The sequence below is a fragment of the Etheostoma spectabile genome, chromosome 5 (assembly GCF_008692095.1).
Source record: "Etheostoma spectabile isolate EspeVRDwgs_2016 chromosome 5, UIUC_Espe_1.0, whole genome shotgun sequence".
Classification (NCBI taxonomy): domain Eukaryota; kingdom Metazoa; phylum Chordata; class Actinopteri; order Perciformes; family Percidae; genus Etheostoma; species Etheostoma spectabile.
In genome coordinates, this window is record NC_045737.1 from 20,585,391 (window position 1) to 20,609,076 (window position 23,686).

Consider the following 23,686-nt stretch of genomic DNA (forward strand, 5'->3'; position numbering starts at 1 on the left):
ATAGACCTTAGTGGTCCCCTAATACCATATCTGAAGTTATTTTCTTAAAAATCAGCCTTGTTACAGGATTACTGCCACTAGAGCCAGTCCCACATTGCGCTTTCCTTAGTATGTGCCATTTCTGAGTCTGTAGTTATTGAGGAGGAGAGAGGGGGGGCAAGGTGGAGGCTGGGGTTATGGCCTTGACTATGCTCGTTTTTTATATAGTCAAAGTGCATTACATTAAGAGAGGTCAGACAACTTAAATAAAAAGAGTAAAGATGTTTTAAATTTGCTGATTCATCATAAAATTGATTTGAAAGTGTAGCCTTATAACAGATTCTAGGTTAAAGCAAAGCTACATTGATTGGTTCACTGCACATGCTCAAAGGCCTCTCTTGATGCGGCTTTCCTCAGACTCATCTGCTCTGTTATATATTTTTTTTTTAAACTGAAGTCAAGACTAGAAGAACTGTTGACAAGGGAAACTTGAAACTGATAAACATGTTATGCCGAGGCAAGGCAAGGCAAGGCAAGGCAGCTTTATTTGTATAGCACATTTCAGCAACAGGGGCAATTCAAATGGCTTACACAAAATCAGTTAAACGATAAAACACAAGCAAAAACGTTAAAGTCATAAGCATTAAAAACCAATAAAACACATGAATAGACAGTTAAAAACAAAATAGAAACATAGGACACATAAAACACAAGAATAAAGTTACAGTGCAGCATAAGAAATTTAAAGAAATGAGCATTCATTTAAAGAAAGGAGCATCAAAAAAGGAAGGTCTTCAGCCTTGATTTAAAAGAACTGAGAGTAGCAGCGGATCTGCAGGTTTCTGGGAGTTTATTCCAGATATGGGAGCATAGAAACTGAAAGCTGCTTCACCCTGTTTAGTTCTGACTCTGGGGACAGAAAGTAGACCTGTCCCAGATGACCTGGAGGTCTGGGGGGTCATAGTGTAGTAGCAGATCAGAAATGTATTTTGGACCTAAACCGTTAAGGGATTTATAAACTAGCAAGAGTATTTGAAATCAATTCTTTGAGACACAGGAAGCCAGTGTAAAGACTTCAGAACTGGAGTGATGTGATCCAGTCTCTTGGTCTTAGTGAGATCGAGCAGCAGCGTTCTGAATCAGCTGCAACTGTCTGATTGATTTTTTGGGGAGACCTGTAAAGACCCCGTTACAGTAGTCAAGTCTACTGAAGATGAAAGCATGGACCGTTTTTCCAAGTCCTGTTTACACATGAGTCCTTTAACCCTTGATATATTCTTAAGGTGATAGTAGGCTGACTTTGTATTGTCTAATGTGGCTGTTAAAGTTCAGGTCTGAGTCCATGACTACACCAAGATTTCTGGCTTGTCTGTGTTTTAAACATGTTGTTGAAGCTGAGCACAGACTTTAATCGTTCCTCTTTTTTCCAAAAACAACTACCTCAGTTTTTCCTTCATTTAATTTCAGAAAGTTCTGGCACATCCAGTCGTAATTTGTTGATGCACTTAGTCAGTTTTTGTATTTGACTATAGTCCCCTGGCGATAAGGTTATGTAAATTTGTGTGTCGTCCGCATAACTATGGTAACTTATTTTGTTTTTTCATAATCTGAGCCAGTGGAAGCATGTAGATGTTAAACAGAAGAGGCCCCAGAATGGAGCCTTGCGGAACTCCGCACGTCATATTTGTACGCTCGATGCATAATTACCTATTGACACAAAGTAATCCCTATTCTTTAGGTAGGATTCAAACCAGTTTAGTACTAAGCCAGAAAGTCCTACCCGATTTTCCAATCGGTCTAGTAATATGTCATGGTCGACCGTGTCAAATGGTCCTCAGCTGAGATCAGTATCTAAGATTGAATTTGCATTATCTGTGTTAAGGTGGATGTCATTAAAGACTTGACAAGAGCCGTTTCAGTGGTGTGGTGTGGTCGGAAACCCGACTGAAAGGTATCAAAACTGTTGCTTAGTGACAAGAAATGGTTGAGTTGTTGAAGACTACTTTTCAATGTTTACTTAAAAATGGAAGGTTTGATTTGGCCTATAGTTGCTCATAGTGACTTGTCTAGGTTGTTCTATTAAGAGTGGCTTGATATATGCAGTTTTCAGGCTGTGGAAAGATACCTGAAAGAAGAGATGTGTTCACAATCTGTAGAAGATCAGAAGTCAAACAATTGGAAACATTTTTGAAAAGTCCCGTTGGTAGAATATCAAGGCAACAGGCGAGGTTTTCAGATGTTGAATAATGTCCTCCAGGTTTGTATGGTTGATCGTGTGAAATTCGTCATATTGGAAAGTTTTGCTTGAACACTGTGACAACACATATCCTGAAATTGATATGGGGCACTGACTGTTTGTTAATCTTCGAATGTGCTTTGAAGAAGGATGCAAAGTCATTGCAGGCCTGGTAGATAAAAGTTCAGATGCTACTGGTACTGGAGGGTTTGTTAACTATCAACAGTAGCAAACAAAGCACTTGAATTATTATTGTTTTAGAGATAATATCAGAGAAGAAGGACCTTCTGCATTCCTCAGTTCCAAATTATAAATGCGAAGTCTCTCTTTATAGGTGTTATAATGGACCAGGAGATTTGTTTTTGCACCTTCGTTCAGCTTTCTACACTCTCTTTTTTTGTCACCAGTCGGACATTTCTCCAGGAGATCTTTTCTTACCAGAGACAACTTTGACCTTAGTGGGAGCAATGGCATCAATAACATTTGTAATTTTACAGTTGAAATATTCTACAAGCTCCTGACTGAAGCCCAGAGAGGGCGGGTGTGGAGGAGAAAAGCTGAATAAATGTTTCACTGGTGTTTTGAGGTGGTGCCGAGAGGAAAACACCTAAAATATTAATTCTGTCCAAATAGGTCAATAGGTTGTTGACCTCGTATGTTTTTTCTCAGGAGCTTGTTGACTTGTTGTCCAGGGCACTAAAGTCACCCAGGTCTTCATCTTCCTTCCTACATAAATAAGCGTGGAGGTTAACCCCTCCACTGTGCAGTGCACTGCTGCCAGTCTTCGCAGTGCAATGACACCCCAAACACTCTGTCTATGGCTAACAGCAGCCAGGGGTGGTCTCTGGTGCTGCCCCTCACGAGCTTTGGCAATGTGTTGATGTTTCTGTTGAGCATTTTCCTGGCCGCAACTATCATTTTCCTCAACATGTCTGTGTCTCTCTCCATACTGCTTAATATGTACATGCTGAGCACCTGCTTCAGTGATATCTGCTCTGGGGTGTCATATTATTATGTTGGTGTTCTGGTGTCACCTTTTAAACTCTCCCACCGCATGACCCGAAACAGGACCCTGCTCGTCATCTTTGCCTGCTGGGTCTATGCTTCACTCATCGTGGCTACGCACAACCTGGTCACAATCGTGGTACCCAAAACGATCACGACAAGGGGCACGTTTCTGGGGAACATAGTCACAGTGATCATAATGACCGGGCTGAATGTTAGACTGTTCATGATAGCCAGGTTCCAGCTGGAGAGGGAGCCACCGTCTGAGGAGAAAGACAGCGCTCATCGGTGTATCTCATACTGGTGGTGGCTGGGTTTTTCTTGGCGACGTGGCTTCCTATATTCTGCCATCTTGTGGCCTGTAATTTCTTTGGTTTAACTTGTTATGTCGTTAAGAATGAAGGCACTGACCCTATTCGCATTTTGCCCCGAGTTAATGCTGCCTTGACACCCATTCTGTACATCAGTGGGTGCTCTGCACTCAGAGTGACGCTGCTCACCAGAGTGTGGAGACCTTGTTGTAGGAGGAAGAAGAGGGAGATGATGTTGGACCAGTTTACAAGTTAACAACTGCTTAATGTAATCAAAAAATGCCTTACATGATAATGATTTTCAAAGTTCTGCGCAGTTTACTCGAGCCCAGAATGTACTTTAAAGATGTCAAAGGATTTATGTTTAGTCAAAAATCATGTTATCATGTATAGCCTACTACTTTTTACGACGTGTTGACACAAATTTAGTGATCAATACACTGCAGAGGTACAGTTAAACCAATGTGTTTTTAATTATTTTACATTTTCTTTTTGTTGGCTCTTGCTTGAAAATCTTTATCTCGCTATCCTCATAATTTACCCTAGATGACTTTGTCCTATGACACATCCAGAGCTGCGTGCAGCTTATTTTAAAAGTCGGATGGATGTCAAAGTGAACGTGGTTTCAAATCAATGCCAACGTCACCAAACTATTCAAAGGACAAGGAGATGTCATTATTAGCTGTCAAACACCGGGGAACCTGTTTAAATTTTGAGGGGTGGTACATATGTTGTGATTTTTTCTTCCTCCTTGCCTTATCTGTGTTAATGTTTGAATACCATGTGATATGATCTTTTACTGCACCATAAGTTCCCCATGGGGACAATAAACATGAACTGAAGTAAAATGTTTCATCATGAACTCATTGTTCTCAAATTGCAATGAACGAATTGAAGGTAGTTCTTAACTGTTCATAGTCTGAATGTGTTGCCATGAGAAATGTTGTCACAAAGAAACTGATGGAGGTTACAAATGAACACAAATCCTATTTTTTTAATATACACTTCAATAAATAAATCACTAAATGACGCAAACTGAACAGTCCCAGCTTTTTGTTATTACTTTCAGACGTGTCAATGCTTCTTCTAATTGTCAACATCTATATTTTGAGGTTAGGTTCCTTCTTGGAAAGAATTTATTTAATACATTTATGTATTGAATTGTTCTGATGGTATTCCTAACACCTTAACCGGCCGAAATAGATTTTCTATCTGTAACACATGTTAACCTCTTAGAATTTAAAGTAAGCATAAGGGGAAATTAATGTGTTTGTCTGTATTCACTGATTTGGTTTGGCAGAAATTTCTAATGCAATATGCAATTTGACATTTGATATATCCTTATGAGGGTTATGACATGTCTGCCTTATAGACAGTCTTGTTTTCCGTGAAGGATATTCAGCTATAGGGTGAGTCTAAGCACCTTGATAAATGCAACTCAGGGTGCCGAGCTCCCCCGCAGAGGATGCACTTTCCGAGGCAACCACTGCGTGTCAGAAGAGCACTTTTGCACAGCGCCATAACTTAGATACATGGAATACGCAGAAGCTGCATAAGCATAAAGCATGACAGATTAAACTGATACACTATCTGGCTTAATATGCCAATCAACAATTTGCAGGCGATAGACCAACATATTCATGAATAGCTGCAGCCAGGCATCAAAGTAATCTTACTAATAGAGGTCCAATAAATGCCATGTAGGTGAAACCCACCATGTATCCTGTATTTTATTGGCTCTTGGCTGACCTGGGTCCTCTGGCAAAGAGGGAGGAGCCAACAGATTGTCACACTTCCGCACATCTGGTGCCCAATTTTTGAACCAGAACCATTCTCTCTCTCTCTCTCTCTCTCTCTGCTGTAAATCACCTGACAATCAATCATCTTGAGATCTTTTATATGGCTTTGAACTCAAATTTGAAATCTAAAATTGCAATTATTATCTTAAATCCAACTATCTGATTTCAAAATGAACAGGATAGATGCAGCTGTCTATGATGATTGCAACATGCACATTAAATAATTGCATATTGAAACTGCATAGTTCATAAGCGAAGACACTGGCTTGCATAGAAACATGGTGTACACTGCAAAAATATCAAATTACTTAATCTGCATCCGTTTTTTAAACCATGCAAGGTAATTTAATTGCTTGCCATGTAAAATTTAGATTAGAACCATTTCTAACATAAAATGGAAACCTCTGACGATCCATTTTCCATTTGTGGCCTGGTGACATATTTTTTAAATTGTATTTAGGTGAAACTACATTCGAAACAGACGGGTTTCGCTCACACCCTTTCTTTAAAAAAATGCGATTTGTTTAATTCTTTTTTCATGGGTATACATTACACAAAGTAATTTATCAAGTCAGACATATTTGCAGCGTAGACCTGCATTCAGCAGTAGGCTATAGGTCCATGGCTGAGTCGTGCTGCTGGGAGAAGAAAGCCTAAACCACAGTGTGACCACATCCCTCTCTCTGTCTTTCTCTCTGCCATCTTGCAGGTAAAGTTGCCAGGGGTCCTGGGCTGAGAAAGTGGCCAGACCCTCCCACAGTGGGATGTTTTCTCTGCTGCTCTCTGGGCTGGTTTCTATTCAAATGTGGGTCAGGGGTGAGGAAGCCTAACGTCATAAGCTTGCAACATGGCGTCCCGAAGGCTGTGAGGTGAGCAAGAGGATGGTAAAGAACGTTTGAGAACGATCCTACCGATGTAATAAGGTATTTAAAAGATTTTGTTTCTCTTTAAGATGGATTGTAAATGCGCAACGGGGCTGCTTTCGTGAATGTTTTGAGCAGATCGTTTTTCTCCCAGCTGCTGCAAAGATCGCAAGGGTTTTCGGCGTTACGGTGGTGTTTTTTTTTTTCACGGCGTGCCAACAAAAAGGGGCTTCGCTTGTGCCTATTCTGGCTCTACCAGCCTGCTTGGCAAGCCGAGAAATCTCACATTATTGGTTTTAGTTGATCGCGGCTCCTACTCAAAACCGCAGATAAATGGTTTGCAAATGTTGTGGCGTTTATTTTGGCGTCGTGTGCTTATAAGAGATGCCCCACGGGGCGAGTGTGTACCAATTCACCAGGCTGGCAGAGCAAAGGGAACAGAATGGATCTACAAACGGCTCGTCGCAGCGCTTTACACAAATGTTTCCACAGTTTACCTCATTTTCTCTGTTTGTATAATCTAATATGTTTAATTAATAAAGGGTAATGAGCTGATTGTTTTATAAATCGAAACACTGAGTTTTTTTTCTTCTTCAAATAGCTGTAAGTTGCACATAATGTGTAAAAAGAAACAGGATCGATTCTGCGGATTTTACGCACGGTATTTTACGCAATAATCCTTATAATCATAGCCGTGTGACACCCGATATAGTGTCACCTGTATTGTTTATATGTAGATTAAGCCACCTCGTTCTTGGGTACGGCTAATTAAACAATGATCTAACATGACCTATGTGCACATATAAGCTACCCTGTACAGTGTAGACGCACGGCCTATACTTACGGGTTTAAACGTTGCATTAACAATAAACGTGAATTGTATCGATGCAGGGGATTGTATATCTGTGTAGCCTAGAGGTGGGCTACTGTTATACACCAACCATCTTTGTGGTTGGCTCCCGTGTGTGTAACACTTGGCTACAGTGTGACCCCAAACTGCTTTATAGAAACAGCGTTGCATGATATTGATTTTCGGGGGTAAATTAGTATTCGGGCGAAAAGAGCCACATCGGTGTGTTGAATATTTGGTTATTATACTCTAATTCAGGACAACAACACATCACTTGGTTGCTAATAAAACAATGTATGTGCTCAGTGTTCAGGTGCAAATGCAGCTTGGCTTCTCAGGTGATTAGTGTTGTTAAAGTACCAAGGGGCATAGAGATAATAAGGCACAGGAATGTCAGTAATGTAGGTTCACTTGACTGGCTGCTGCTTTGTATAAGTAAATGTTTAGTTCTGCAAAAATAATTCCACTAAATGTCTCTTACTTTGTTTAGCATCAACTAAGAACAATTGATGAACATCTGATAAGACTGACAGATAACTCTCCTAAAGTCATTTGTGTAATACATTTGTCATTCTTGATGTTTGAGTAATTGTTGTCCTAGCAATAGTCGGAGGCTCTCACTTGTCCAATATCAGTTATGGCTGTCTATTTTCCTGTATTTGTTCTCATCATGCATGGCCAAAATTTTTAGCATAGTCTTGTTTGTAGCTTAATCACACAAAGTGAACTGTGTTTATTCTTTTTATTGGATACATCTAGGGCAGTTTTTCAGTCAGCATTTTGTTAAGATATTTTAAAGTGTCATTGTTCTACAGCTACTGAGGCATTTGTAGACTCTTGTCTTGGTAAAGTTTGTCACAACTTTAGGGTAATATGAAGATAAATCCATCTTTTTTCACAACTTGTTATCCTAATCACGGTTGCAGGGTGCTGTATAATATGAAGACTATAGGACTATAGTTTGGCAGGTGACACCCACTTAGAAGTGCAGTTGGAGTGAGCAATTGCTATGTCTGTTAGCTTAACATTTGGCCTATCAGTTAGCTAAATTGTGCTTTTCCAGAATACATACAAATACATACAATACAAATATTTTGAAGGCTTGACAAGGTACATCCAAATACATTTTAAACTTTATACACATATTCTAATTTAGTGAGGCTTGTAACGCTGGAATATGGCTCCTGGCTGTAACTGCTTTAAGTGTTTGACAATGCTGCGTTTGTAACAGCATTAGCTTTAAAGACTTCTGGTTTAGCTCATGTGATTCCATTATTTTAAAGACAGTGATTTTCCCAGGAAATCAGAAATTATGAACCTCAGTGAGTGACAATACTGTGTTGCATTTTAAAGAGCTGAGGTCAATTCAGTTGCACAGAAAATGTTTTATTTAGGCTTTGCGGCAGATAAGTAGCAAAGCTGGTATCTCTGCAGAAATACGTAACAGAAATGAGATGAACTACCAACCAAAAAGTTCAATAAAAGCAACCATTACCGTTCAGCAACCGTTCTGTTTCTTGTTATTTTTATCCCCAACCTAACCATTTGCAAACTTTTGTCAAATATACATTACAATTAGGTCTACCTAGGAATATATATCAAACAAGTTAATTTAGGCCATTAAAATGACCAAGTCAACTGATCAGTGAGACTTATTTCATTGATTACTATAGACGACAAAGGGGGACCGTGTGTGTGTGTGTGTGTGTGTGTGTGTGTGTGTGTGTGTGTGTGTGTGTGGTGTGTGGTGTGTGTGTGTGTGTGTGTGTGTGTGTGTGTGTGTGTGTGTGTGTGTGTGTGTGTTGTGTGTGTTGTTGTGTTTGTTTTGTGTGGTTGTGTTGTGTTGTTCTGGCCGGTTGTCTTGCCTCACCCTACTTGTCCTTCTCTTCTCAACACAGTCAGTATCTGTGTACATTGTGAACATGGCTTAGAGTGGCATGTGTGGGCAGCACAGTGCAAAGGCTACTTAGACGTATGTTCTGCTGACATGTTGGCGAGGACTTATAGATTGTGCTAGGCTGTCGTATCTATACGGATCCGTCTGTTTTGTTCTTTACTGCCGTGCGAGGGCAGTGTGTTGGTGCAGTGGCTAAAGCACCATGGCAGGGTTGTTGTTGTTCTTTAAGAAGAAGAAACAGTCTGTGGAATGTAGGTGCTGATAGCCAAAGGTTATGCAGTTTTTTAAAAGCAGGAGGGGGGGGGGGCGGCAACTCAGTAAAACCTTGGACCATCCGGATCTGTCCTTACCCAACATGCCCTCTGCCCTTAGCTAACACGTTAGGCTCCAGGTCATGTGGGTCTGCGCTTTTTTATGGTGGGTGGTGGGTGGGGGTGAAAAAGGTGTTATTTAGATAGGCATTTTCCCTATAGAAAAATGCATGAATTCACACAGATATGGATCCATGGGTTTGATTACAGGTTAAGTTGTGGACATGTAAGTTGATTCATGTGTTTGTGTGTGTGAGAGAGAGTCTCTGCTTTTCAGAGCTGCACTGCACTGGCATATGGGGTACGCAGCAACCTTTGGCCCCCTCCTGTGATGAAATGGACGGGGCTCCTTTCATTCCACTGCACCCTGGGCAGGACTTGTTTGTCTGTAACATGGCTGAACTGCCTGACAGAAAATGGGTCTTAATTGGAAGGGTTCTACCCAGACTGCGGTAGGGTTACTGTAATTCAAGTTATTCCTCTTTTAGCCATGCAGTACTAGGGTCATTCACCTTTTTATTATCCAGCAATTGTTTTATCCAACAATCCTGCAGAAATTCATGTCTCTAAGACAAGTCAGATCAGCCGTTCCGTCTTAATATTTGTGAGCTTGTGTACAGCAGGACGTCTCCCCTGCAGCTTTTCTGAAAAGATTATAACAAGAATTGGATCAGTGTCCAGAATTCCAGCAGATGCTGTGCATCAGAGCTATTCAACCATTTGCACTGGAGAAACATGTATAGGCAGGTTATTATACCAAGCAAAGACCACAGCTGGTGATTTCACTTTTTATTTCACACTCTGTAGTCTGTGTTTGGAACACAAACACAGAATATTCTGCTCTCCTGGGCACCACGGTAAATCATCACTGTATCTAGTTTAGAAAATTAAATCCAAGACTCTATGGTTTGTTTAGAATTTTATTTCATTAGTTTAATTAGTTTTGGATTAAGCTTTTTTGCTATGTCATGTATACACCTAACAGGGCTTCTACAGTTAAAAAAAACAAACACTTTTGTGCATGTGACCGACAAAGACTACAAACAGGGAAAGTATGGCTGTGGGCAGCAGCGTTGTGGTGGGATGAATCAATCATCAAATTTAAAGTGCATGTAACCAATCCAATCACTGATTAAAACTGAAATAAGCAGGCCAGTTTCCTCGCTTGAACAGTCATCATTAATACACTTCTGTGACTGCATTCAAAACATATCCAAGGGTTATAATTACTTACTGACCATCTGCATGTAACTGCAGGTTTTACAGGTTACTGCAGTGCAAATAAACACATTCTCCAATTTCCTGCCTTGACCTGATTTGCGCCGTAGTGTGCACATTTAAACACATTAGCTGTGGGCCAAAGTTTCTCGAATGTTTCTTAAAACGGAAATCAAGTGATTTAAATCATGAGAGACGGTTAATTTTCCTCTGATCCAGTAGATGTCACACAGGTGGAAAGGAGCATATAGAGTGGCTAGCCGAAAAGCACAGCTGCTCTGTTTAATCTTCTCATTGTATTGTGAGCCGTCCTTTCACTCACGAGAGAACTGAAACTCAGAAAATTGCAGTACCCACTAGTTCTAAATGGATCAACCTTACCCATGCAGCAGCGTCAGCCATGTTGAAATGGCTCAGAGGTGGTTGCTCTGTGTTTGTATTTCAAACTGGCTTTGTACCATCCCCCTAGCCCCCTCCCCCACTCCCTTTGCCCACCAGCATACTCTCTCTCTCTCTCTCTCTCTCTCTCTCTCTCTCCTTGCGCGTGTGTGCTTGTGTGTGCGTGTGCGCACACGCGTGCAAGTGTAATCAGGGAAGCCTTTTGCTTGTGTACATGATGATTCTGTTTCCCTGTCTGCTTCAGTCTTACCTGCCCAGTCTGTTCTGCCCATCTTCTGCATTTTGTGACCATCTACACAATGTTACAAAGTCATTACTGTATATTGTTCATAAGAATCCCTTTGAAAGAAGAAGAACCCTGCTATGTATGGTTGTGGTTTTCTTTTCTTTCTTTTTTAAATCTTTCTTAGTCTTGTTTGCTATTGGTTGTTTAGCAGATTACCTTTCACAGTAGTAGGGTGTGTTTTGTTATTGTGCCACAGGACTTTGCCTCACCTCTGCCCTCTCTCCTGGCCCTCTACCCTCTGTTCAGGAGATTAGTGCCACAGCCCACTGCTCTCTCAGTCACCATCGCTCCATGAACACTGACTCTGAAAGGTTGACTAGCTCACTGTTTAATCCATAAACTCCTTGCAAAAAGGATGCAATGACAGGCACCAGTAAATTAAGTAAAACCAGATCATCCAGCATTAATTCACTGCTGGGGGCACTTTGACGCTCACTAGTTTTTAGTTCTTCAAGGACCAACACACGGATGTGTTATCCTGATCATGTCTGTCAAGTCTGTGTAAACATCCCTGCCCGCTCATCTCCTCATCAGCAGGCTCCTGAAACAAGTCAAGGTTGAAGCTAAGCAGTAGGGTGCTGTGTTTTTAAAGTGAGGTTTTCCCCACTATCATTAAGCCAGTCATTTTTGTAAAGTTTTTCATTTAATTTATATAGCGCTTTAAAAGCAAACATGTTTACACCAAAGTGCTTCACAAAGACAACACATATACCAGCATAAAGCACACATGTATACATAGATGTAGTGGAAATATGACACTATTCAAGTAGAAACAAGTTAAACAAGCTGAAACTCATGAAATTGCATAAGCAGATTATACATACATACACACATATATATTGATATATGTATATATATTTATATATATGCCCACATACAAAAAATAGAAGGAAATATCACTGAGTAATCACAATTAAAAGTTACAATTAAAAGCCAGAGAATAAAAGTATGTCTTAAGATGCATTAAAAAATATCAACAGACAGCCTGTCTAATGGCCTCTGGCAGGTTATCCCAGAGGCGAGGAGCCGCTACAGAAAAGGCCCTATCACTGGCCCTTTTTTCCATGATTGGGGCACAGTCAACAAAAAGGTTACTACTGCAGGCAAGGTAAGCTGATCCGTGCCTGTGCTTCAAGGGCAAAGTCTACCCTGGTCTGCAGTCCGAGCCCAGAGCTGTCTTTGGTTGGTATGTGGTGCCATATTTGGTCAGACCAAGTATTGTTTCTCACATCCCTCCTGACCAGCTATCTTGCCACCTCTCAATCTCTCTTCCAGCCTTTGCAGAGGGCCTAGAATGGATCCAACCCTGCATGAAATGCTGCTCGCCTGCTATGTGACATTATACATATGAACTGGTCATCCTGCATACAGGAAACATCGTGCTAGCTGTTCTAGTAGGTTATCTTTCTAATGGTTCATCCATCCCTTACATACCCTAACTGAAACTGCGGTGCTGTAACAGAACAACAGTCTAGAAATGGTATTGAAAATGTTTCTACAAACTGCAAGGAGCACCAGGCAATCACAGATGGAGCTGCCATGATGGTACAGACCTATCTCTCTTCTGTGGTATTAAGCTTGCTTTCCTGGGCAGCACTATTCGAAGGGGAGCTGTGCCTACATGTGTCCCACCCTTGCTGCATATAGATCAGCCGTAATCCATTAGCAGCTCCCTGGAATCCAGCCGGCACAGCACCGTACTGGAGGGGCCAGGGGGAGAGGGTAGCTGTGTGGCTGAAGGGGGGGGAGGAGAGAGAGAACGAGGGATGAGAAGAGGAGGGGGTGGGGATGGGCTCTTTTTTATTTATTTTTTTTCTCTACTCTGAGCCAGACCTCTTTTTATGTCAGCCTGCTGGAAAGCCTCTTGAATCCCCCCCCCCCCCCCCCCCCCATAAAGCCTGCAGAGGTGTGTGTGTATGCTAAGAGAGAGACTTGACTGATATATGGCTTCCTGGCTGGCATCATAGCAGAGGCCTTTCTTTCTCTGCAGCCCTCTTCTCCATTACCGCCTGCAGGGCTGGGTGTTGCACACCCCTGTAGCACATTCTGCGATTAACTACGGATCTGGGTTATGCATTCCAGAGTAGCTCATTATAATTCACGTTGTGGACAGCGAGGTGTTTCTGTGGTGTGTCTTCATGCCCGGTGAGACACTGGTGAGGGTGGATGGATGGAGAGAAACGAGGAGAGGAAGAGGAAAGATGGGGGAGGGGAAGAAGACCATGATTATAAGTGTCAAAGCAGAGGAGACAAGCCCAGACCTGAACCTGAGACTAATGATTGGTGATGGGAAAACTATTTCCTGAATCACTATGATCAGTGATTTTTTTTTTAAAAGATGCGGTCATTGAATTGTTCAGTGCTTGACCAGAGCTCGGACTATAGTTGTCCCATTCACTGAATCGAACCAAACTACGTCTGTCTGAACGTTCGGTTCAGCTTGCTAGTTGGCTGAGAACAGAATTCAGTCATGTACTGTTTTATAAACTGAAAGCTGAAGTCCTAAATGTACAGTATATTTTTTGACACCTAATTATTGAATAAATATTTGGGAATTGGTACGACTTCCTCCTTAGGGAGACATGAGAGAGTTAAAAACAGTAAACAGTTGTTTGTATAGTTAGCATAGGTGTCTAAAACCGGAGTTTATGTAAGACTTTTTTTGACAGCCAATATTTTTAATAAATAACCTACAGAACAAGTGTATAGTTTATGCAATGCTAAGGGCATGAAGAGTAAAGAGGAGCTGTGAAATAATGTATATAACTAGAAGACTGGCCTATTGTTGCATTTGTAGAGAGGATTTCTGTAGTGCATATGCAATAAAAGGCCAGTTTTTATCCTCTTTTTTTTCATGCTGCTGTACCCTGTCAAACTTGAAAAAATTAAACTGAATGTTACCGGTTGCAATGGGCCCAAATTAGACTACTTAAAGTTCCGGTCGATCGGCCTTAGTGTTCCATGTAATCTGTCAAATCTTCCGGCTAACGTAAGCACCGCATCAAACATAAAATTATAGATTTTATTATTTTTCTGAAGTATCCAAAAATAACTTTCCTTGATGGATTACCATATTCACCCCTGGATGGATTATAATTACAATGACGGCTTGTTGTAACGGCTGAATGGTGTGCTGAAGGATAGTTTTTAAAAATAAGTTGCAACACATAGTACTGTTCTGTTACAGAGTCATTGCAGCTCCAGTAAATTTAAGCAACCTGTCCCTAATCAGCTGTGTATTTGCTGTCTTGTCCTTGCTTCTGTAACTCTAGCTGAATTGAGGAACCACTCCCTTCTTTACTCCGGCGTATTATGAAACATGATTTTCAGTAAATCTCTAAGTTGGCACTGGGTGGAAATGGAACATTTTCACATGTATTTACGGCTTGAGTTAAGCATTTCTCTGCATTACTGTGTAATCTCTTGTAATACGGAATACACCCTGCTCTGATCAATGGCATTACAGATGTGTGTCTATTTTCCCAGCATATCTAGGGCTTTAAGAACATGCCAGACATGAGTCAATGGCACACCCTGGTGCTTTAACTAAAGCACACTACTACTGTTACATCACACCTGTGCTGTCTATAGACTCAGTGCATCAATTGCAGTACATTTCTTTCACAAAATTTGTTTATTCAGACTAGCAGTAGAGCACTGTGGTATGAATGTAAATGGTCATAACTATGTACTTTAACAGTAAATGAGATTCTGTCCTAATTCTTTAAATGAGGCCGTCAGGGATCATGTGTTGCTGTCCTTGTTTTTAACCCCCCCCGCAAGCCCACTCCTTCTGTGTAGTTTGGTTTACCTGCTCAGGTGTCACCTAATCTCTCCCCCCGGCCCTACTGTGGCACCGACCCCCACCCCTAGACAATGGGGCAAGGCTGACATTACCATGACCTAATGGAGGCAAGAGCGAGCCTAGTTTCCAAAGAGGGCACCTCACCGAAACTAGTTACTCCACGGAGATAGAGAAGAAAAGCTGATAGGAGGCACTTTAGGAAAGTAGTTACTTTACCCTTTCTTCTTACCTTGGTTTTTGTGCCGGAACAGTGGAAATGTGCATCAGAACTTGATCCATGTAGGTTTGCAATTTGTTTGAAAAAGGAAGTTGAGAGGAAGGAAAGGGTTCCAGTGTGATTATGTGGCATGTGCTACTTTCCTTGTGAGAGCTAATATCATAGATTAATGTACAGTGTATAGTATACAGTGTATAGTCATAACACACCCAATTTAATTATGTGTCAGACATGTAAGCAGTGTTGTTTTTTTCTTCCGTCTGTATTGCATTTTAATCCTCTTATAAACTAGAAATTAAACCAAGCTTGCACAAAAGCACACTGTATTTGACAATGCAAGCTCTGTCGGTACAACTAGCTAGTACAACACATTGCCAGGTCAACATTTTTAGGCTTTTTCTCATTGCCAACTCAAGTATGGAAATATTCTGTGCACTCTCTTAAAGACCTCTACTCTTACTTCATTTCTTTAATCTAGTGTACACACTGAATGGAACAGCCTGTCATTGATCATGGTACCAGTCTGTCTTAAATGTGAAACTAACCACATTTTCTTTCTTTTTTTGCAGCTTCAGGTGGTGCTCGTGTAGGAAGAGAGAGAGAGAGAGAGAGAGAAGGAAAGAAGGAAGGTGGAAATGGAACTGCCAAATCATGCCAAACAACTGCTGCTGCAACTAAACCAGCAGAGAGCCAAGGGCTTCCTGTGTGATGTTATTATTGTGGTGGAGAATGCACTCTTCCGTGCCCACAAGAACATCCTGGCTGCAAGCAGCATTTACTTCAAATCTTTGGTCCTCCACGATAACCTCATTAACCTTGACACAGAGATGGTTAACCCTTCTGTATTCAGACAAGTTCTGGACTTCATCTACACTGGGAAGCTCCTGTCCTCGTCAGACCAGAGCAGTGAGCGTAACTTTAGTGCCCTCTTAACCGCAGCCAGCTACCTCCAGCTCCATGACCTCGCTGCTCTGTGCAGAAAGAAGCTCAAGCGCAGTGGTGGGAAAGCCCTGCCAGGTAAACCCTCCACTCCAGGTCCCCTTAGCCGCTTACGCCTCAACAACCAGCGCCTTTCTACTTCTACCCCTGCTGGCCCCAAAAACCACTATCCTCCGACCCCCTCCGATGCCGACCAGCCACAGCCAGATGAAGGCCTTCGGGACAAGCTTTCAGACGATGAAATGTTTGTTGGCAGCTCTGGGAGGAATGGGAATGGGGGCAATGGCAACAGTAACGGTAACCTCAGCAGTGGAGGAAGTGCTGGGGAACCAGACCTTGGATTAGACCTGTCCAAGAAGAGCCCTCCCTCTGTGGGCACAGCCACGGATGCCCTGAGCCCACACAGCAACTCCCAAGAGTCCCCTCAATCTGCCTCAGTATCCACAACCAACAGTGCCTCACTGGATGACTCCTCTACCACCCTACCAGGTGTGGACACCTGTGGATCTGAGATCATGGAGCTCAACTCCTCTTCTAAAGCTTCAGAGGAAACCCAAATCCAGCCTGATGGCCCCCCACCCCAGAAGAAAACCCGGCAGGGTGCTCGCAAGAACGAATGGCCCAAGAAAGAGGCGTCAGGGTTGAGGTCTGAAGATCATGACAGGCCCCTGGCTAATGGGGTGATTGTGGGTCCTAAAGATGGCCGCTCTTCTGACCAGTCCTTCCAGTGCAAAGAGGAGGAAGAAGGAGGAGAGAATGGCCAGGACCACACTGATGAGAGTGGGCAAAGTGACGGCGAGAGTGCAGGAGGTGGAGGAGGAACAGGAGGGGGACACCACAGCGCCAACTACGTGTACCGGCAGGAAGGTTTTGAGCCAGCATTTGGAGACAACCTCTATGTGTGCATTCCCTGTGGGAAGGGTTTCCCTAGTTCTGAGCAGCTCAATGCTCATGTGGAGACACACAATGAGGATGAGCTCTACATCAAAGAGGAGGGAGGGACCTTTGTGAAAGAGGAAGATGAGGAGGAGGCAGAGGACCTCTCTGCCCCTGTGGGTCCCTCCAGCTTTGGCTCTGAAACGCGTCCGTTCAAGTGTACAGTCTGCAGTAAGAGCTACAAAGACCCGGCAACTCTGAGACAACATGAAAAGAGCCATTGGCTGACCAGGCCCTTCCCCTGCAACATCTGTGGCAAAATGTTCACCCAGAGGGGCACCATGACACGCCACATGCGCAGCCACCTTGGCCTCAAGCCGTTTGCATGTGAAGAGTGTGGCATGCGCTTCACACGCCAGTACCGTCTGACAGAGCACATGCGTGTCCACTCTGGAGAGAAGCCGTATGAATGCCAGCTATGCGGTGGGAAGTTTACCCAGCAGCGCAACCTCATCAGTCACCTGAGAATGCACACCTCACCCACTTAGAAATGCATCAAGCCAAAGAACTCTGGGAATAGAAAAAAAACAAAAGACATTTCTCTACCTTTCCATCTCAACAGCAAAGAAACGCACATGCAGACACACACAGTTCCTCATACTAATTCCAGTTTACAATGCCCTGGCTAAGTGAATGATGTAGCTGTTAGCCACAGTGGGCTCTTGGCTACAGTGGGAACTTGATGATGCAAGGATCAGGTCATCATATATGTCACGCGACGTCTGCTCACCTCTCAGGAGTTCTAGAGGGACAATTACTCCTGTCTCTCTCCAAAGTCACAAAGCCATGGTAGAGTGGCATGACTTCTGGTCTGCATTGCAAGTCTGTAAAATGTGAATGTGGCTACTAATATAAAGTCAAGGCCCCTCACTGCATACCCCTCAGCAGCCTTTCTCTCTTCTACCTATGAGCATTGAGTCTTTGAGTTTTTCAGATTGATCATCAAACTGATTAACTTAAGAGTCCCCTCTGTACTCCAGTGCTATTTTGACCAAAAACCCGTGCAAACAATACTGGCAATAATTCAGCAAAAAGATTATTTTTACCATGACAGCTTTATATCCTTTGCTATATTGGTGATGGGGATCTGTATGTAAGAGGAGGGGTAACTGGGTATGGGACCATCTCCATGCTTTAACTAAAGGTCCTAAAAGAAATGGTGGGATGACATTGGATCAAGTTTAGTTTTAGTTTTACAGACCACAAATACACAAAGTCCTCTCTACAGCTGTTCACAGTAATATAGAGAGCATTTTCATTGTTTTTGGTTTTGCCTGCTAGTGCTCCCAGGAGTGAATCCTGGTTGGAAAGATTAACCCCTTTGAGGTACTTGATTTACTTAAGGAACTTGTAATCTTTCAGTGAATGTTTAAACTGGAAAGTCTGGGATTTTTGTCGTGGAGGGGAGGGAATTTGGTTGGGATGGGGTGGGTGTAGTCTAGTGGGGGTAAGGAGAGGGTATTTCCGACTGAACATTATTTTCAGTGGGTACGTTTTTTTTTTTTTTTTTGTCTGTATAGTTTCCTCCCCTCAGAAAAAAGAAGTCTATTTATATAGACTTGTGACCTCGCTACCTCTGATTACTCTTACGAACTCTATGTTGATTAGTTGAAAGTTCCTATGTAATTAATTGTAAAAAGTGTGTAGATTATGGTAACGTTTCACCTAATGCTTTAACCTGCCCATCTCTCAACACAGGTTTTTAATGCTCATTTTACACAATATTGTTTTTAGCTGTTGTTTTTACTTGTCGAATATAGCTTTTTGGGCGCCCTGCTAAGTGTGGCTCCACCTCAAAGTGTACTGTAGCTTCCTGCCTTGAGCAAAAAGTGTTTAGTTAGTGTAGATGTATAGTGTTCCAAAGATCTTATGAATGTTAAGAGGAGAACAGAGGTAACTAACCTTGCTAGACAAGTTCATAACCAAAGTTTTTAAAAAGATGTACTTAAGATATATAGCATACTAAATTATTTCACTTTTGATTTCTTTTTGCTGTATAAAACAAATTATGAATTTATATTCTAAGTCCAGACAAAGAAATCCACTCTTGATGGAGTTTTGGCCAATGACTCTGAGACTAAGGAAGGTTCTCGTGGTTTGCAAGGAAAGCTTGTGCTGATTGGTGGGCCGGTATAATATAAACTTTACCACCTAACGAAAATGGTAAAGTTTTAAGACGCGTTCACTGAACATGTTTTTGGTTTCTTTCTGTTTGTGTCCAGAGTTCCTATCACTTTATATTCCCTGTCTTTAAAAATGGGAGTTGATGACATTGTATGTGTTCTGTTCAGACCAAAAAAAAGAGAAAAAGACAAAAAAGATAGGAATTATAATCAGAATTTTAATGTGAAGTTCAAGTTGCTTGACTTGTGAAAACTTGTAATAAGAAGGGAGAAGCAGAGATGCACTGGACAGTTAGACAACAAGTTGGTCTTCTGTGGCATCCTCTTGTTTCTGATTGTATTCCATTATATCACAGAATGATTTTAAATTATTATAAATCTCAAAAGCTTTACCTCATAAGCAACCAAAAGTTGGGAATGGCCCATCTGTTGCCTGTGGGTTTCACTGAAACCTGTCCAGTGTATCTACTCTTAACAGTTACACTCTGGAGCATGAACCTTCACTACAAGTTTTTGGTATAGGCATTCCTCTATTATGTTGGTTTAACTGTCTTCTTGATTTTCTTTGTATTCCTCTTTCGTCTTCATGTTATGATCTGTGAAATGTTTGTTGTCATAGGGATGCAGCTACAGTTACACAAACATCACTACCGTTTTAAGGTACCTGCGTCTTGGACTCCCAGAGTTGTTACTTGGTTATGTTGGATGTTGGTGTCTTGCTGTTGAGCAGTTGCTGTTAAGTGATTGCATGGTACAACTATGACTTGTTCACACTCCCCACTCCCCAGCCACAAATATGTTATTTATCACCTGATCCACTGTTGCTTGTGACCTCTTCTAGCTTAAGAGGGAGTCCACAATGCATTGCCTTCAAACGTTATTGTACCTGTCGGCACTTACTGCAGTACAGCATAATGTCTGTCACGCTAAAGGTGTTTTTCTAGCCATCTCAGCTGCATTTGAATGCTTGCTTGTTTGACATAACGAAGAATAGAAACTACGAACTCCAACTGTGACCACACAACTACTCTTACTACTACTACTACTACTACTACTACTAGTACTACTACTATTCAAATACTTCAGGGATTGTTTTGCATCTGTGAATGCAGACTCTCAGCTACATTTGTAAGACATAGTATTGTATCGATTTCTCTGTATTTTAATCATGGGAAAAGCAAAACACTAGTTTCATATTTAAGACAAACGGGGGTACTTTTTCAACTAACACAAAGAGCCTTGACAAAGGCGAGGCAGCTCGAAACAAGTCTACATTTAAGTTAGTAACACAGTATGTTCAGAAATAGTTGCAAAGTTGTACAAAGAACTAAGAAGAAGAGAAAAAAAAAGCTCATACCCAAATCCACAAACTATTTTTTAAACCAAAGCACATTTGAATGATTATGGAACCATGTGTGGCTCTAAAAAGAAACATGTATTTATCTCATTGTTTACATAAACTTTTACAGTTTTACAGACCTCAGTCGAGGCTCGGCCAGTCAGAGAGGTGATTTTGTGTGTATTTTTTAAAAGATGCTTTTCCACAGAGGTTGCTGCCAAAACATAGGCAGGGCGTCAAACATGGGGAGAACTGCTGCATATTCAAATCAAGGGAGGGGTGTGTGGTTTAGGGGCACCCCCCTCTCTCTGCCAGCTGGCTTTGGGGTGACCCTACGCCCCACGCTCCCTGCCCTCTGGCCCTTCTTCAGATGGAACCGCAGCGATGGGGGTGGACAGTGCATCCTTGACATATTAATCAAAAGGCATTGTTAGGCAGGGTCTTTAGCTCAATTTTGTGTCCTTGTGTTTACCCAAATGTATTTGAGGACTACCTCTGCTGCTTGGGTCTCATACTGTGTAGGAGTGGGTGGGTGATGCTTGAATGGTTTGGGTGGTTTAGTAACATGGTACATCTCTTATGCTGGCGGTTCTCGAAACTTATCTGGACAATGTAGCTTTGATTTGTTCAATGCATGTAAACAGGCTTATCTGGTAGTCTTAACTGTGAATGTTATTGTTGTTTTTCTGCTTTTTATAATGTCTTGAAAGTTGTTGTTTTTTTAACTGTATTCTGTGGGTAAAAGCAGCACAAACCTCTGGCTGGCCGGGCCTCATACAAAGTTGGTGCAAACACTTATTGACAGTGTTCTTTTTATCAGATGTCTATTGTCAGTGATGAATGTATTTATTTCTGGTCCTGCCCTCACCTCTGCAAAAGAATTGCTCAGTGTGTGAGACAGAGGTGGAGGCAGGACCCCCTTTTTATTTTTATTTTATTTTTTTCGTTTAGAGGATTTCAAGCTGAGAATCAAAAATGAGACACAAAACATAGCCATTAACCACAATCTGTGAAGTTAACCTTTTTGTGGGAGAACTGATTTTATTTTTTCCAACTCAAATAAATGGTCTATGGCATTTAATATCTTCTTTCCGTTATGCCTGACAGTCTGTAGGGTTTTTATTTCATGTGATTCATTATGGGTGTTTTTGTTTGCCCATGTGATGTCTTGAGTTCTCACTGAATGACGGCACACCATGGGTGTTGAACTTTAACCCTTGTGTGTCTTTGGACACAGGCAGGACACTTACCTGCCTGCGCAGAACGGAGGCTACTGTATCTTTTTAAGCTTGCTCTCCCTGGGTGTTGCCATTCTGCTGCCATTTATAAAAAAAATAAATAACACAAAAAAAACTTCACAAAGCAGAAACATGTACATAATCGACACTTCTCTCCGCTGAACGCTAGTTCTTACGACGATGTTATATTTCTTGTCTTAAACCACTTCCTTCTCTTTTACATAACGTATGTGTTTTAGTGTCCATTAGTTCTACATCGGAGTATTTTAGAAACGTTGGGTGAGATAGCTTTACTAAGTGCACTTTGTATGTTTTTCAAAGCCTCTGGGAAGACCTGGGCACTCTCATATCAGTTCCCATTTAACTGACAGTTTACTCTTTGTCTTTCTCTTCTTACCTCATCATTGTTCCTGTGTGTTTGTTGAAATATCATATCATTATGCAGTGTTACAAAAGCTTTAAAAATGAATATACAAAGCAGGAAATGCAACTGAGAGACTGTCCTTGGCTCTAAGCATTCACGTTTCCATCTCATTTCTTGGTTTTATTGTTACACGTTGTACGGTTGTTACTATTACCATCCTCTCCAGGCATTTTGTATAGTAGAGGGGCTGGTCTGTCCAGTTATTATGGAGATGCTCCTTCTTACCTCGGCAGACTAAACCAAAGCCAGTTTTAAAATTGCCTCCAGTGCTATGGAAGCATTTCTAAGCTTTACTGTCCCTTGCTGTATCTCAGATACACCTGACCCTCTGCTTTAGCCCTTTGACCCACTGTAATCTCTGTTACTGCGCATGCGACTTTATATTCAGCTCTGCTGCATTTACGGTATTTACTGTACCTCCAGTGATGTTGTGCAGTAGTGACTGAAAAATAGAAAACGCCAAATTACCTCAAAACTTGCAGTGTTTACAAAAAAGTGCTATCTTGCCATTACATCTCAGCATTTCTTTCCTTTTTTTTTTTTTTTTGCCGTCCATCTTTAACCAAAATATCCTTTTGACATAGAGTTTGTAGCAGCATATTTTCACAAGAAACCTTTTAATGTACATCTGTTTTTTAAAAGCACAGTGTCACTTTCATGTGCACTAAAATAATAAAAAGACATGATTAACTGCTAAAAAAAAAAATAGAATACTTGATAGAGTTGATTAGTGGAGCTGCCCATAAAGTGAGTGTATCAAGCTTCCTCTCTGGTCTGTTTTCTTCAGGAACATCCTCTCAATGTATCAGGTTCCTAAGGCTGCGATGCTCTGGAATGGACATGTAGGGTCTTTGCTGATGAATAATTGAAGGCCGAGAAGCCCTCCCACTTGGCAAACACACTTCACATGCAAAAGTGTACACACCCAGGTGGACTTTTGCTGGCATGTATGTGTATACACCTCCACTCATGCAAATACAGATGCCACCGTCTAGACTTCACACACAACCTAACATGCACACAACAGTATTTAAGGTGAGATTCTATGACCCTTTTTCATGGCTTTTGGCAGCACCCAGGCTGGGCTCTCTTTATCTCCACTCCTCAGAGAGCTCGTATTCAGGTCAGAGCCACCGCCGTGCATAGCGATGGGGCTCGCAAACTCAAAGTGTCATAAAAGTGTAATACAGCTGACCTCAGCACTCACAACCTTGCAGTCTTAATGTACAGCAGTGAGAAAAAATAAACTGTTATTTTATGATCTTTTCATTAAAAGCTTGATTGAAAACCAAGACTGCTTTTGACTTTTCTTTGTTTTGTGTTCCTAACTCTCGAGAACAAGTCTCATTCTGTTGTGTAAGTGATCCCGGTTGTAGATAATATCTAATGGGTATTGTCTTCCCACTCACAGGTAACGTGTCCTGTCTCCTTTCAGGTATTGCTACCCTGTGCAGTTTGCCGTTCTATGTACGTTTTTTTTATTCCTGTGAAGTAAAATCCTGTTGGCAATT

The 23,686-nt window shown here is 41.7% G+C and overlaps 2 protein-coding genes across 3 annotated transcripts in view; both read left to right on the top strand.

Annotated features, from left to right (window-relative positions):
• LOC116689641 (protease-associated domain-containing protein 1) overlaps positions 1 to 10,808 on the top strand; it is a 26,268-nt gene extending 15,460 nt beyond the window's left edge. The window contains exons 6-7 of the mRNA XM_032516218.1: positions 2,864 to 2,868; positions 10,797 to 10,808. The gene's annotated coding sequence lies outside the window, so the exon portion shown is untranslated. The remainder of the gene's footprint in view (positions 1 to 2,863; positions 2,869 to 10,796) is intronic.
• Positions 5,989 to 23,686, top strand: part of hic2 (hypermethylated in cancer 2) — a 25,825-nt gene continuing 8,127 nt past the window's right edge. The window contains exons 1-2 of one of the 2 annotated variants that reach the window (XR_004332060.1): positions 5,989 to 6,253; positions 15,746 to 17,641. Coding sequence is in view for 1 of the 2 variants with exons in the window: in XM_032516211.1 (XP_032372102.1) it covers positions 15,812 to 17,539 (1,728 nt within the window). In the remaining variant the exon portion in view is untranslated. Of the gene's footprint in view, positions 6,254 to 15,745; positions 23,468 to 23,686 lie in introns of those variants that run through there. The other variant, XM_032516211.1, reaches the window with a different exon arrangement.